The 15,647-nt window shown below is 45.1% G+C and overlaps 4 protein-coding genes across 4 annotated transcripts; 1 reads left to right on the top strand and 3 right to left on the bottom strand.

Annotated features, from left to right (window-relative positions):
- Nucleotides 1-677: 677 nt before the first annotated feature.
- IAQ61_007987 (uncharacterized protein) lies at nucleotides 678-2,519 on the bottom strand (the record flags this gene model as incomplete). The annotated part of the gene is made up of 1 exon (XM_003840503.2): nucleotides 678-2,519. The coding sequence occupies one exon, from the start codon at nucleotides 2,517-2,519 to the stop codon at nucleotides 678-680; it is 1,842 nt and encodes a 613-aa protein (XP_003840551.2).
- Nucleotides 2,520-2,542: 23 nt separating this feature from the next.
- On the bottom strand, nucleotides 2,543-5,700 carry IAQ61_007986 (uncharacterized protein). The gene is made up of 3 exons (XM_003840504.2): nucleotides 5,534-5,700; nucleotides 5,454-5,486; nucleotides 2,543-5,402 (listed from the first exon to the last, which is right to left on the bottom strand). The coding sequence occupies exons 1-3, from the start codon at nucleotides 5,631-5,633 to the stop codon at nucleotides 3,124-3,126; spliced, it is 2,412 nt and encodes an 803-aa protein (XP_003840552.1). The 5' UTR covers nucleotides 5,634-5,700; the 3' UTR covers nucleotides 2,543-3,123.
- Nucleotides 5,701-5,880: 180 nt separating this feature from the next.
- On the top strand, nucleotides 5,881-7,759 carry IAQ61_007985 (uncharacterized protein). The gene is made up of 2 exons (XM_003840505.2): nucleotides 5,881-6,053; nucleotides 6,101-7,759. Exons 1-2 carry the CDS (start codon nucleotides 5,902-5,904, stop codon nucleotides 7,602-7,604), a joined length of 1,656 nt encoding a protein of 551 aa, XP_003840553.1. The 5' UTR covers nucleotides 5,881-5,901; the 3' UTR covers nucleotides 7,605-7,759.
- A 1,285-nt stretch (nucleotides 7,760-9,044) lies between these two features.
- IAQ61_007983 (uncharacterized protein) lies at nucleotides 9,045-11,718 on the bottom strand. Its single transcript, XM_066097811.1, has 2 exons — nucleotides 10,852-11,718; nucleotides 9,045-10,790 (listed from the first exon to the last, which is right to left on the bottom strand). The coding sequence occupies exons 1-2, from the start codon at nucleotides 11,315-11,317 to the stop codon at nucleotides 9,577-9,579; spliced, it is 1,680 nt and encodes a 559-aa protein (XP_065952308.1). The 5' UTR covers nucleotides 11,318-11,718; the 3' UTR covers nucleotides 9,045-9,576.
- Nucleotides 11,719-15,647: the final 3,929 nt, after the last annotated feature.

Below are 15,647 nucleotides of genomic sequence, written 5' to 3'. Positions count from 1 at the left end.
GGTCTCGCTTCACAATCTAACCTTAGTTCGAGGGTGTGGCGCATGCGTCATTTGGATGGTTAGTCATGTCCAACAACACGATGAGATAGTTTATAAAGATGTAGTTTATAACTAGTGATGGTAGTTTATAACTAGTGATGATTTTATCTTATCTCGTCTTTCTTTGTTTATTTCATTTTTCTATCCGCATATTTACTAATACCCATCTGCATCTACTCAAGCATGGTCACTAGCCATGCGATGTGCTACTCTAGTCCCTTCCGCCGTTCACATCGTGTACATGACTTCATCTTACGTTGCGATAGATCAAACGCTTATCTGCTCGTGCTGTGTATGGGGTTAGGAGGCAGGAAGATGTGGGGAGTGGATGGTTTATAGAGTAACTATGATAGTGTCTTGTAGTGGGGTGGAGACATTTGTAGTGATAATATAGGCCAGTTGGGATGGTGCAGACATGTATGATGCGTAGGGTCACTTCTTTGTGATTAATGGGGGAGGCCATGTGTGCGCCTGATGGTTTGCAGATTGTAGATTGGAAAGAGGGATGTGGTAGAAGGCAGGGCCTACAGGTCTCCAGCAGTGTAAAATCTGCCAGTCATCACAAGTGAAGCCACACAGCAGACAAACCAAGAAAATTCACCATGGTACATAAATACACACCGCCTTCCGCAAACACCCTACTGCACCACCTCCCCAGACCACTTCCCCCCAACAAGCCACCTCTCTACATCCCCCGGAACCCTCACCAACAACTCCCTCGTCCCCTTCAACTCCACCGCCCCCTCAATCCTGCGCTTCAACTCTTCTAACCCGGGCCTGTCCCAAGGATCCCAATTCAGACAATCTCTCACCACTCCCTTCAACACCGCACTGTATCCCCCCGCCACCGTGTCCTCACCGAAAACCCGTTCTTCCAGATCCTCCCTCCCGTACTTCTCACCGTCGTTTATAAAAACACGGCTTATGCCCTCGGCACTACCACCGCCCTCGTTCTCCCACCGAGGCCGGAAATCCCCACCATGCTCAAGATTGGTGAGTAAACACCACATCACCTGCCCCAGCGCCCAGATATCCGTCGCCGAGCCAAGCGGCCTTGCCGCATCTCCACTCTTTGTGTAAAACGTGTGGAACAGCTCAGGCGGATATCGGCTTGCGGCGCTGAAATCTGACGACTCTGTAGTTGCGCTTGAACCGGTATCCGGCACAGCGCCAACGAGGTAGTGGAAGGGGTTGTCTTGGTAGGAATCAGCGGGGTCGTCTTGCAGGGAGAAAATGGCCATGTCAAAGTCTGCGAGGAGGATTCGTGGCCAGTGGGTTTGTGGTATGGAGAGTGTTTTGTCGTTGGTCCTAGTGTTTGTGGGGGTGGAGGCATAGGGCGGGTGCAGTGGTTTCCCATCCGCATCGCGGGCCGGCGCGACGAAGATGTTGGAGAGGCAGATGTCGAGGTGGAGGATTGGTTTCCAGGCCTCATTGTTGGGGAGTGGCTGGTTGTTGCCGTCGCGTAGGAGGAAAAGAGTGTTGACAAGAGACTGGCATACGTGCCATATGAATGGCTCCGGGATGGTCTCTGGCACCGGCATGGAGGGGTTGTTGCGGCGTTGTCTTCGCCGGATTTGTGCTCCTGGCGAGCCATGCAGGTGGTAGTATCGTACCAGGACATCGTCGAGGCTCCGGTAGTCACAAAAGTCAAAGTACTGGCGGTACCTCCTGTCGGTCATGTTCAGCCGATGGCCACGGAAAGGTGTGACACCCTCGATGCCCTGCGCAGCGAGGCGTTGCTGGATGGCGAGTTCCTTGGGAAGGCGATCTCGCCAGTAGGTGGGATTGACCCAGTTGAGACGATGCATTGGTTTCGAGTCTTTGATGGCCATGCGGTCGATGATGCGGTTGTCTGCATCGATTTTGCAGAAGAGGTAAACATGCCCGGCTGCTCCTTCCCCCACGGTTGCCACGCCGCGCCATGTACCTTCTGTAGTGTCTGAGTCTGGGAGTAATGTGCCAGCCTCGAGCACACTCTCTACGCCTTCACCTATATCGGGTATTGGGGCATGGATATCCCCAATCTGTGGCCAAAAGGCGAATCTGGTTGTGTTTATTCGCGTAGCTGGAATAGGAGCCACAGCAGGAACAAAAGCAGTCTCGCCAGCAGTACCACCACCAGTACAAATACCCCCATCATCATCATCATCATCATCACCACCACCACCACCACCACCACCACCACCACCAACTGACCCCGGAGAAGCCTCCTGCCTCCTCTTCGACGGCCACCACGCCCTCCCCACACTCCTCTGCGGCATGATCCCCAAATCAACCACCGGCAACATCAAACTGCCCGCCGCGACCAGTGCCTCACAAGCCGCCTCTTCAGCCTGCGTACGGCTCGCCCAAAGCCACGCCAAATTGCGCTTGAGAACCTGTTCGCTCCACCTGGGATGGCGGGCGCGGAGAGCAATGCGCCAGGCGCGCTTGTAGTAGCCTGCTGCGGTGCGGAGGGGGGTTGTTAAGTGTGTTGACATTGTGGATGTGGATGTGAGTGTGATTGTGATTGTGACTGTGAGTTGGTTGGATTGAATGGGTTGCAAGGTGATGTTGTGGATTTTTGGGTTGAAATATATTTGATAAAGGATCTTGAGGGTGGATTCTGCGATATAAAATGTCTTGGGAGGAAGAAGGAGGGTTGGGACTGGGAGAAAGGACAGAGGCAAGCACTATGTAGTAGATGGGGTGCTTGTAGGTGACAATAGGTAACAATCGGGAAGCCGATGGACAATGGGAAGAGGAGCTTTGTTGACAACGACAATGGGTGAAATGTAACCATGAAGAAAATCACTAGTGTTGCCCGTATGCCTGATAGTAGAACGAGTGGGGAAGTTTTGTGGAAAGGAGTGATCGAACAATGAATTTTTTGTGCAGAAAACGTTACAATCATTATTGTAGCCAACTTTCGTTGAAAATGACGCGATTCGAACTGCAGGCCGTCACCTCCTCTCTTGTTAGGCTTTTCACCAGGTCTTGTCCGAATTCAATCCCATTTCGTTGGAGAATTAGAGCGATGCACAAATAGAGCATGATGCCAGGATTTATGATCATCATCGCCGTCATAAAACGCCATGCAGCCATCTACTCATCCCGAAACACCCACTTCCCACCTTTCCGCTGAGCCTCCAGCCAACGTTGCTGAACCTCCATCCGCTCCATCTCCCTAGCTTTCTCTCTGTCTTCTTGCTGCTCCTGTGTAGTCGGGAAGTCGACTCTCCAGAACCCCGGCGGCGTTCTTCTACGCTCATACGCCTGGCGATGCTTCCCCGATTCTTTGGCCAACTTCCTTGTGCGCGCTTGCAGAACAAGCTCCTGGCGCTCTTCGACAGACATTTGTGTGAGTTGCATACTGTTGTACGCGTCGCCAAGATAATCTTCAACGAGAGCTTCCTCCTCGGATGCAGGGAGAGGAGCCTGTGCTTGTGCAAAGGCGCGGAAGGTGGAGCCGCAGCATTGCAGATTGGTGCATCCTGGTAAACACATACGATCACCTCGCTTGCGAACAGTCTCGGAGAAAGCATAACTATAACCTTGGTTATACGCTGGGTTGGGCTTGAAGTCCTGGATGGCCAGCTCGGTATGCGGCCGATCTCGCAGACGCCCCTGCTGCTTTGACTCTTTTCCGCGGCTTTTACGCAGGCCCGCGCGCGTATGAGGAGCCTTCATTGTCCAGATTTGGCCACCGCTATGTGTAGGATTATCGAGGGGCTTCGAACTAGATTCATGGCCCGTCTTATGAGGAGTGTGCTTAGAGCGAGGTGTGTCTGGTGAAGGTGTGGATATAGGCTCCGCCTTGATTTTCTTAGGTTCAGAGTTTGGTGCTTGCAGAGAGCTCTTGATGGGTGTTTGAGGACTCTTCGCACTACGTAGTCGCCGATTGATTCGCTCTCGAGCGAGGCGTGGTGGTAGTCTCAGCTGATTAGCGATATGCCCAGAAGACTCGCCTGATTCTGCAAGCACATCAAGTCCGGCCAGATGCCGTGCCCCAGACCGGCGAGATCGTTTCTTGGGAGGCTCTTCAGAAATATTGCTTGTTATATTTGGATCGAGGGATCGAAGAACATTCTCTTCTAGTTGGATCGAATCTGTAGGCTCACTACACGCGCGCTCCTCAGGGTCTGCCAGTGGAAGCTCAACCGTGGCGCGGTGAGACACCAGGGGATCATGGCTATCATTACCCCTGGGTTGATCAATATCTTGATGCTCTTCCTTGATGCTTTGGGAGAATGGTGCGCTGTTTGATCTTTGATGGCGTAGTGTGCCAGTTGCATTTGAATGGCTGTTCACAAGTTTCCGCGTATGACGGGGCGACGTCAATACAATTGGCGCAGGTTCATCGAGATCAAATGTTTCCTTCCGTAATAGTACCGTGGAGACGGTAGTAGGTGGGCTACTCTGCGGTTCCTCTTTCACGCTATAGGGTTTGGCTGGAGTCCCATCGGAGGCCCGGTCGGCATAGATTTGGAATCTGGACTTTGGCGGTTGACCACGTTTCCGCTTCAGTGATCGCTCTGAAACGAATTGTGGAAAGTCATCTTCGTCTTGCACCTCATTGTCTTGTTTCGACATTATTACTCGCTCGACGAATTCATCCACGGTTGTTTGGCTCGAATCTGGGTTGGCCTGCTGAGAGGCGTACGCTTTCCCCTCGTGACACGCAACGTTATCTTGTCGCGAAGGGGCCGAAACTCTGTCAACACTCCGGTTCTGTCGCATGGAATCAGATTGATAAGCTGGCTTTGGCGTGATGGAACCACTCCGGCCTTGAAGCTCCTTGCCTGCGTGTGATCTTGGTGTTGTAGGACGAGATGTCGACGCTCCTGGTGTTGGAACAGATGCTTGTGGAAATGAAACTATAGGGGCAGGAGACGAGCGCCCAAAATCTGCCGGTGTTGCCGGTGTTCTGGCAGTCGCGACAGAACATGGGCTAGAGGGTACATGAGGACGGTCTTCATGATGATATGCAGAGAGAAATCGAGAATGAGGTTCGCCAGTCCGTACCTCAGTCTTTAGCTTCTGCTTTCCAGCCTGTCGATCAGCGTACTCCTGCCACGCGCGAACACTTTCTTTCATATCTTTATTCTTTTGCATAACAGCCTGATTCTTCCTCTCCAAGTACTTGGCTTTTTGCGTTACATCTTCATACTTTCTGGTCAGTTCGCTAAACTTCTCAGTGAGTTGAAGGAATTCTTCCTGTAATGAACTGTCGGAATTGGCAGCGCCTGGACCGGACATGTTCCCCGCGGGCTCATATCGACGTCGAAGTTCTTCTTTTAACGACTCATTCTCTTTAGTCAGACGTGCAGTTTTCTGAATTTCCTCATTCAAATGATTGAACAAAATCTGTTGGTTTTCTTCCTCTGCATAACTGTCAGCGTTCCTCCGATGCTAAGAGTAATGTCGATACTGACTTTCTTTTAATTGATTCTTGTGATCTTGGTCCCCTGGCACGTCATTAAATTGCTATCTTTGCGTGAATGCCAGTACATACTCTTCTTCCATTGATTCTCTAGCTCAGGCGCGATGACTTCATCGTAGGCGCGCATCCACAACGCCTTCTGCTGCTCAATCCAAACCGTGGAACCAGCCATTTGCAGAACGCTGGCATTTCAATGTGGGTTGAGAGACATCCGGGCAACTCCGTCGCTGCTGTTGAATTCTAACAGTGACGGGTGCATCATCATGATGGAAGGATGCATTCACGACGCATTTAGGCGGCAGAGTCCAAAAACGCGCTAACTAGTGTGACGCGACATCACGGGTTCTGCACGCGCCACAGCGGCGATAACGATAAGCCCTGCCAGGATCAAGGCCCGTCTTCCACAACTTCGTTGATTATAACGGTCGAGGAAATCTGTCATGAAACGGTCGTATGGAGACGAGAGTCATGATCAGCACCCGGCAAAAGTGCGACGACTATCGCGGCCGGACAGGCTATCCAGACTGAGTGATGAGTTGCTTGTGCGCATACTGTCCTTCGTCCCCGTCCCTTCCTTGGTAGTATGCCAACGGTATGTATGATGTCTACGTATATGCCGAAATTATACTGACAGAATAGGATATCCAAAAAGTTTAGTCGTCTCTCAATCGACTCCGAACTCTGGAAAGCCGCCTACTATCGGACCTTTGTCCTCCCACGCGCCTCTCGTATACCCGGCATCAGAGACCCCGCCACACCCAACCGACTGCACTATTCCTCACGGCTTTCCAAGTGGCTAGATGACAGCTCTCTCATCAGGGATGGCGTCTGCACTCACTGGAAGCAGCAATACCGACTGCGTCATAACTGGGCCCAAGGGCAATGCGCCGTCAGTGAAATATTGGTTGCTGAGCGGCCCCCCGAGCCGCCCTTGCTCGTCATGATGTCCAACAACGTCGTGTACGCAGCCGACTCTATATCGGGTCTTCGAGCTTGGAGATCCAAATTTGATAGAGAACTCTTGGCTTCAGTCAGTCTTACCAGCGATGCGGGCATACCGAGACTCCCCATCTCAATGGCGATAGACGCTTCAGAGAGGAATAGTGGTACCGAAAGAGTGGTACTAGGCTTTGAAGACGGCTCTTTTTCTGTTTTTGCTCTGAGGACAGACGAAAAGAGACTGGACAACCTCTATACTCATCCCGCATCGACAAACGGGATGCTCTCCGCCATTGCCTTTGCCTCGCCCTATCTTCTCACAATGACAGAAGATCATTTACTGTCATTGTATCTATTTCCGGAGACGTCCGATGTTTCTGGCCCTCTTGACGACCCACAACTGCTATATTCGTTACGCTCCAGTACGGCCTGGCCTCCTGTATCTCTCTCCCTGCGGATCACAGCGTCGAGCATGACTGCAGCGATTGCATACTCGCTGCCAACCTATCTCTCCGGCTGGACAGTGGGCGTGCAAGAGCTCCGTCTCTCGCACGAGGGTGTTCTGCTAGAATCGCGCCTCGCCACCGCAGCAGACGAACATTCCTTTACGCTCTCTGCATACCGCTCCGCCTCGTCCTCTACACGCTCACCGTCACCGTTCCTAGGCAGTGCGCGTCAAAACACTTTAACAAGTGGCCCAAGTAAATCGAATCCAACGTTGATGTCCTACTCGCACCCCTATCTGCTCGTCGCCCACCCCGACAACACACTTTCACTATATCTGGTCCGATCAACCTCGTCCGCGCTATCAATAAGCTCAGGGAACCGGCTCTGGGGCCACACATCCTCCATATCAGGCGCACATGTCGGAATGCGCGGGAAAGCCGTGTCCGTCAGTCGTCTGGGCGATGAACTGCGGGTGTGGGATCTCGAGGGCGGCATGGCGTCTTCCGCACTTCGCAAACGCTCTCGCAACGGCGAACTCAGTGTTCGCATCCAGCCCTCCAGAGTCGTCGACGAGGAAGATGACGCGCAAGAAGAGGATTCCTCGGGACGGAGACACGGGCTGCGTGTCGCACTAGACCAGGGCTTTGACGACTCGACGGTGAGCCGGGGCTGGGTGGGCTTTGATGAGCAGAACGTTATTGTGCTGCGGGAGAAGAGCGAGGGAAGTCAGGCGTTGGTTGTCTACGACTTTTCTTGATGATTTGATAGATAGATATCCCCTATGCACTACATGCAGTAGCAATCCTTTACATGTACTTCACACCTGTTATCTTATCAATGGAACGGCAGAGATGATGCGTAACACAGGCTTCCATATTGTACTAGTGACCACGCGCCCAAGCTTGTGGCGTCTATGTCTAACTTTAATTACAATTATAATTGCGATAGTAGGATATCAGTCTCTTCGCGCAATCTTGTATGTTGTTCTGAAGTCTGCGACTGGTTTAGACTCTAGATGATTATACGTAATTGCAAGCGGGCATCGTGCTACATTATTACAACGACAACATTCTCTTCTAAACGCTTTCCTGCGCATTAATAATATATAATGTAATGCCTAAACATGCTTACTACCTATCCCTAGATCTTAATATTCTTCTAGCTATACAGTTATAACGCTCTAAACCCCCCTAACTATTGTTCCTTCTCGTCCAGAACATATCAATCAAAAGCAAAAAGGTTGAAAAAAAGCAAAAATATTAAAGAAACTATGCATCGGCCGGGAATCGAACCCGGGGCTAGCCGAAACAGGACATTTCGAGAGAAGTCATGGCAACGGCTAATTTTACCACTAAACCACCGATGCGAATCAAGTAATTGATGGAATAACTTTTCATTTAAATAATATATATAATTAATAAACGGGAATTCGTGATCAACAAACTCGGAAATGCCATCTACCCACCCAAAATCCGCTTTATCTTTTAATCAAGCACAACAACTCTGTACTAAGGTTTAGTTGTATTTTACTAATTACTCATATCTAATAAGAAATACTATCGCAATTATTTGATATTGGGGCTGAGGTTAATTACGTCAGTGGCTTGAATGTCTGAAACAGATGACGCTGCGACGTGTCGTGGTCTACTGTGTAAGCTCGATACCTACCTCCCTCCCCACCCCAATATCGCGATACACCAATGCCCACCCGCCTACCCATCTCGATACAGCGATATATCAATACCCACCTTGATGCTCACCCCGATATCGCGATATATCGATACCCACTCACCTATCCACCCACCTACCCACCGCGATACCGCGATATATCACTAGATAGCAGCGCAAGTGCCTTTGTGGTTGGCCTTCGCAATGCGTTCCGTGCCTTTAAAAGCAAGGAAATTATTATTCTTGTCCGCGCGATTGATGGAATCACGACCAACCACTATTCATTTGGACGCTTTCTTAAGCTGCTAAAGTCGTTACATATTTTTGCGCAGCTACTTTTCCAATTCAGCAAAGTATGCGACAGTATTCAACTAATTGCGTTGCAGAACTTCCAAGACCTAGGAGGGATAGCTGAATCTGCCGCCGCTGATTTCCTGTCTTATATAGAAGGCAAAGAGAGAGAGAGAGAGAGACCGTCCAGAGATTCAGAGAAACCCTGACGTCTGGAATACTATTAACGAGGGCAAAGGTCTTTAACAAGGCATTCAGGATCGTAATATATTACCAACCGAAGATCTAAACGCTGCAGAAGAAGTTGCATCTGTCACAAACATGCCTGGCCGAAGACAGTAACTTCACAGTACTTCTCGATTCCCGGGCAATGCATTTCTTTGTTTGACTTTTTTGCATCCCTTCCGTCTTTTTGCACGAGAAAGAACGTCAGTTAGGTTATCTCATGGCTCAGACGCTCTGGCAAAGCAGAGAGATGAATGATGCATCCTAGACCGCCAGCGCAAAATGCAATTCATAGTGAACACACCCGCCAAAGAGCTTTTCGACAATCAACAAATAAAGCCAACAACTCTTAAACAAAAGCTTGCAAGGGGACCTTGGCCCGGGGTATTCATAATGACAATCTCCTGGCGAGCTCCTGAGCCCAGCCAGCATGTGAACGGAATCCTAAACCCCCGATTTCCCCCTCAAAACAGAGTCGACAGAAAGAAAGAAACATATGTGCAAAGAGTATATCAAATCCCAGACCCCCTAACCATACCAACACATCACAAACCCAACGTCTTCCTCCACTTCTGATCCTTCGGCGACACCAACGGCAGCGCCGGAAGCTCCTTATCGACATACTCATGCAGCGGCACGACTGAGTCCTTGCGCTTTCTCTTGGGCGCATAAGTAGTCTGAGGCAATACATCCTGCGACTGATCAAACTTGGTAGCGAGTAGGATATCGCACTTCTTCGCCTGAACGATCTCGGCCGTGGTCGCGGGCGGCGGCGATGTGTACTGAAATACTTCGTCGATGGCGTTGTCGATGTCGTCGAGGAGGTGTTGTTGAGAGGAATGTGGGCTTTCGGATGTGGAGCGTTTGTCAAAGGGGGAGCGCGGGTCGAAGGAGAATGTGAAGGAGATGGGGCGGTCTTGCGCGTCGTAGGGGAGATAGTGTGCCGAGTCCAGGGCATGCTGGACTGGGGAGTCAAGGGAGTCGCGGGGAGAGCGTGGGCTGAGAGGTAGGAGCGAGATTATGCGTTCAGTTTGGAGGTTTGGGCACAACAAGGCAGGTCGTGGTTGTTTTGCGATGTCATCCTCGTAGCTTTTTGCTGGTAGGAGGATTGAGTGTGGCTCTGGCGCTGAAGTTGAGATGGACTTCTCTTCCAGTACGCGGCGGGAGAAATCTGATCGGTCCTCGTCTTTGGTTTCACTGGGTTCGTTCACGTTTTGGTCGTACAGTGTCGAGGAAGAAGAAAACCCAGGAGAAAGAACGGGATCGCTGTGGCATCGCAGGTGCGAAATACATCCTGGCGAGATAGTGTCCGATTCTTCATCCGAACCCTCGTAGTCAGGCGGTGGTGCAATGAAGATATCGCCATGCCCCATACGCTCGCCTGGATCTACATTGCGCAACGCCTGTAATCGTTCGTTTGCAAAGTTCGACTCGAGGATGTGTGCCCTCTCGACCAGCTTCTCCACTAATCTTGAGTGTGAATCCTTAAAAGTCTTGCGCACGAATGCTAACAGCAGTGATGAGCAAGTCATCTTCACATCTTCACGAATGTAGAGACCATGTCTCGGAGCCTTCAGGCCAGGCTCGCATGGTGGTTTTGGTTCGCCGGGTAATCGGCCACCAACACTCCACTTGCCCCGAATTTCGAGGCCAAGAGGCGCATATACATGTGTTTCTAGACCATCTTTGCAGTCGTTGAAGCAGGCATGGTAAGAGACTGAGCCTTGTGCAAGTCCGCCTGGCAGGTAAGATACTCTGTCTATATTGAATTAGTGGCTGTTCTGAACAGTACATTCTGCGCGGAAATTGTGGGAAGTTACCTTTGATAGTATACCAAGTCGACCAGTACTCATCTGTTGGTGCATAACTCGGTGGTCGACAAGCGTAACGCTCCACAACAAGCGGGTTCAAATCGATCATAGAGACATGATCTTTGTACATGTCCAGCACGCTCTTCCTCGTTATGCCCACCGGCAATGGTGTAATAGTCGTGAAGACTACAGTCTTTGGCATCTTGCGTATTTTGGATCTCGACTCGCTTGCAAATTCACGATTCAATGTTTCAGTAATATTCTCCGAGAAGTAGGGATATACACGACGGGCGGTTATCTGGCGGTGAAGCTGGAGAAGAAGAAATCGTTTGGGTAGCAAAGCAGCGAAAATCGCGGTACTTGTTTCGTCGACCAACTGGCCCGTAGGATTCATGGCCACCAAAATGGTACACGTCTCAGGTCTGCGGTTGAAGACCAGCCCCCGGCCCACTAACGTACTATGGTACGCAGTCATGTCTGGATCCGCATATCAGGAACGAAAGCATGCTGCCAAGCGCCCCGCCAACGCCTCGATACCAGGCGGTCTCTCCACCAATTCTAGACCTGGTGGATTTAATTTTGGCTACAACAGTTTGCGTCTGACAGCTCGGATACTTCCTTTATGTTTGTTCGAGGTGGGGTCAGTAACCTTACACCACGAGCTCATACTGCCAGAGCATCAGAAGGAGCAACGCGGTGCCGCGTCCCAAAAAACAAACAAAGTCGGAGCACATGTTCAGGCGACGGATATTGATGCCGAGAGAATTGTGTGTTGTTGCGAGGAGTGTCAGAATCCTGGAGCAGATCTGCCGCAGATACGTTACAGGCTCGTTTTCGCACTGCGACGAATGCGGCAATGATGATGATGAAATGGGCACAAACCCTCTTGCGCAATGTCATTCAAACTCTACCTATTACACAACTTACATTTGATGATGAACCACAGTGCGAAGGTTAGCAAGCCAGTGTTTGTTTGATTCAAGAGTTCTGCGCAATTTCGGCAGAATCCCTCGTCACCATTTTGCCGGTCATGTAACGACCGTGTTGTTTCAGGTAACTCGCATCCCCCACCTGTTTCAGCAGATAATGGGGCGATATTTGCAGCAGGAAGCGATAGGGAACGATGAAATTCCCATTATACGAATGTCCAGACTTCTTTGGGGTGGACCCAGGCCCGCTATTGAGATTGCAAAGGAAAGGGACCTTGAAACGTGTTATTTCTATATCACCCATAGTGCTTACCTTATACCGAGGTGGTGACTGCCCACCACCATTGGCGACTCCCCTATCCTGGGTTGTCTAGGAGACACCTATTTAGGACTAGTAAGGATATCTATATCTAGCCACTTTAGCTTTCTTGTCTATAGATTCTTTAATTAATACTTTCTTATTATATTAGGTTATAAGCCTAGCTTATCTACTAGTATACTTAGCTTTATTTACTAGTACCTGCTTATATTAATCTCTTTATTAGCCTTCTACTACTTTAGCTATATCTATTACTAATATTTACTATTATTATAGCTTCCTATTCTAACCTATTTAATACGTCCCTACTACTATTACTAGCTCTACCTATAGCTTTATTAGAGGTACTACTATCTCTATATTTACTATTACTAGAGATAGATCCTCTCCTAGGACTATTAGTACTACCTCTAATACCTATTATATCTACTAAACCTATATTTAACTTCTATCTAGACCCTTTCTTATTACCTAAACTAGGTTCCTAAGGTAAGAACTATCTAGAATAGTAGTTAGCCTAGACTATAGTATTTAGATATATAGGTATTTAGCCTATCCTTGCTAGAAAGAAGCTAAGACTAATACTTCCTTCTAATACTAAGGACTAGGATAAGTAGGATAATAAGGCTTTAGTTATACTACTATTATTAGTTTATAATAACCTAATAATAAGCGTAGTAAGCTATAATACCTCTCTAGAAGCCTAGAAGTATCTTACTAACTACTTTAATAGGGACATAGGTAATATATTAATCTTACTCTTTTAGTTACTTATAAACCTCTACTATTATAATAGAGATAACCTTAGACTATACCTTAATAAATTCTATTAATACTAGATATATATAGCTAAATATTATATAATATCTATATAGCCTATTATAGTAGTAATATATAATATATTTAACTTAGATTAGGTTAAGGGCTTATTCTTTCTTACTACTCTACTTAAGATAATAGATAATATTATTAATAACTTATCTACTAGGAATATAACTGCGTTTAAAGATATTAAACCTAAGATCCTAGATATCTTAGAGAAGCACTTATTAGATATTACTAACTCCTTAGCTATTTATATAGCTAGATAAATAGCGTCTAGATAGCTAAATACTAATAGACTACTATTATCTAGTACCTCTATACTAGAATATACCTAGTGTTAGAAGTATAACCTATTATTTATTAGTTATATCTATCCTAATTATAAGTATCTTAAGAAGTATAAAGAGAACTAAGTAAAGGGAAAAGTTAGCACTATACTATAGTTATAGTTATTCTTATTATTAGGCTCTTAGAAGAAGTAAAAAGTAAATAATACTATTATAGTTAATCTAGATAAAGACTTTAATAGCTTAACTACTATTATTAGTTACTCTACTTACTATTATATTAACTTAATAATACTACTACTATTATTATTATTATATCTAGTGCTTAACTTAAATAGTAAATGTACTAGATTAGTAAGTGTATTTATAGTAATCTATTAACCTACTACTATTAACCTACTTATATAGCTTTTTAATACTAGTGCCTCTAGGTATATATCTAGCTATACTAATAACTTCCTATCCTTAATACTAAAGATAGGCACTATTACTATAGCTAGTAGTATTAAGCTCCCTATATAAGGAATTAGTATAGTTTAACTTTACCTATAGCTCCCTAATAGCTTAACTAATATTATAGTACTAACTAACACACTTTATAGCGCTAAACTCTATAGCACCTACTTATTCTTATAGATATTTATTAGATATAAGGGGTTTAAGCTATTTACTAAAAAGGATAACCTATACCTTATTAGATATAGCTAATATATACTATAGGCAAGATATATATAAGGCCTTATATAGCTCTAGACTAAATAACTACTATTACTATTACTATCTACCTATATACTTATAAGCTTATCCTCTCCTAATTAAATATTAATAGCCTTAGCCCTAATAATAATAATAATAGAGGTAATAGTAATAGTAATAAAGGCAAAGGAGATATATATATATAGAGGCAAAGGCTTTAGGATATACTAAGATTTTTATAAAGCTATAGGATATCTATTAGTACTAAACCTATTATATATCTATACTAATAGATATCTAGTACTAGATAAACCTAGTAATTTTATATATACTATATATTAATAATTAAAGTTAGTGTATTATATACTAATACAAGGAACACTACGCTAGACCTAGCTACTTAAGCTTATCTACTCTAACCTCTTAGGGAAGATACCTACTTAAAGTATTAGTAGCTCCTAGTACTATATCTTATTTATTAATAACTACACCTAATATTTATAAATTTAGTTTCTTAAGCTTAAGGCTAATATACTATAAGCTATTAAGGACTTTATTACCTATATAAATACTTAATTCTATAATACTAGAGCTATAGCTAATAATAGCGTCCTATAATATTCTATTATTAAGACCTTCTATTCTAATAATAGCAGCGAATATATTAGCTATAATCTTTAGAAATTTTTTATAGCTAAAGGAATTATCTATAAATTAATACTACTATACTACTATAAATTAAATAGCGTCCTAGAGTAATTTAACTATACCCTATTCTAGATTACTTAATATATAATACTATTTAATAATCTACTTTTCTTATAGGCTAAAGTAATAATATTAGTAAATTTTCTTAAGAATATTATACTATATTCTTTAGACCTATTATAACATACCCTATATAAATAGCTCTTTAGGAAGAAGCTATCTATTTAGCACCTCTAACTATTTAGTATCTAAGGCTATATCTATATTCCTATAAAGGCCTAGAAGCTAGGTACTAAACTCCTATACTACTCTAAAGAAGGTATCTTTATTAGCTATAGTTATAGTACTAGGATAAGCTATCTCTATATACTATAATAAGCTATTATTATTAAATCCTAGGATATTACTTTTATCCTATAGGTTCCCTAAATATTTTAAACTATTTAAGACTAGGGAATTAAGTATAGTCTATAATATTTAGATATAGAGCTTTAATATTTATAATAGTAGCCTAGGGAATTAGTTATAACGCTCCCTCCTATTAAAGTTCTTAATAATACTAAGCTAGGGGATATAAGTAACCTTCTATCTATACCTTAAATACCTATACTTAAGTCTAGAGTAATAAACCTACTATATAACCTCTTAAGTAGCCCTAACTATCTTTTTATATAGGTACTACCTAGGATAGGACTAGACTCCTCCTCTTTAGATACTTAAAATTTATAAATATCTACTCTAGCCTAGAAGAAACTACGCACAAAAGAGACACCTATATTAATGCCTAGAGCTATAACTTATATTAGAAAATAGATAAGAAAGCTAGAGTAATACTAGAGATCCTATACTATAATATAACTATTTACCTTTACTATAACTTATAAAGAGGATATACTAGTATATATCTCTTTATTTTTAATAACTTTCTTTACTACTATAATATTATTAGATACTTCTAGGATATTTATAGAAGTAATAGATAATAATTATACTACCTTATAGTAGCTAGCTATTAATAAAGAAATTACTAATTATATAGAA

Source organism: Plenodomus lingam (assembly GCF_022343315.1).
Source record: "Plenodomus lingam strain CAN1 chromosome Unknown contig_3, whole genome shotgun sequence".
Taxonomy (NCBI): domain Eukaryota; kingdom Fungi; phylum Ascomycota; class Dothideomycetes; order Pleosporales; family Leptosphaeriaceae; genus Plenodomus; species Plenodomus lingam.
This window is presented reverse-complemented; position numbering and strand designations above follow the sequence as displayed.

Bases quoted from the DNA above. Each gene is read 5' to 3' on its own strand.
- IAQ61_007986 (XM_003840504.2), bottom strand. From the start codon at position 5,633: ATGGCTGGTTCCACGGTTTGGATTGAGCAGCAGAAGGCGTTGTGGATG. The intron at 5,487-5,533 runs GTATGTACTGGC...ATGACGTGCCAG, and splicing joins AGAGAATCAATGGAAGAAGA to GGGACCAAGATCACAAGAAT. The intron at 5,403-5,453 runs GTCAGTATCGAC...ACAGTTATGCAG, and splicing joins CAAGAATCAATTAAAAGAAA to AGGAAGAAAACCAACAGATT.
- IAQ61_007985 (XM_003840505.2), top strand. From the start codon at position 5,902: ATGAAACGGTCGTATGGAGACGAGAGTCATGATCAGCACCCGGCAAAA. The intron at 6,054-6,100 runs GTATGTATGATG...CTGACAGAATAG, and splicing joins TCCTTGGTAGTATGCCAACG to GATATCCAAAAAGTTTAGTC.
- IAQ61_007983 (XM_066097811.1), bottom strand. From the start codon at position 11,317: ATGACTGCGTACCATAGTACGTTAGTGGGCCGGGGGCTGGTCTTCAAC. The intron at 10,791-10,851 runs GTAACTTCCCAC...AATTCAATATAG, and splicing joins GACTTGGTATACTATCAAAG to ACAGAGTATCTTACCTGCCA.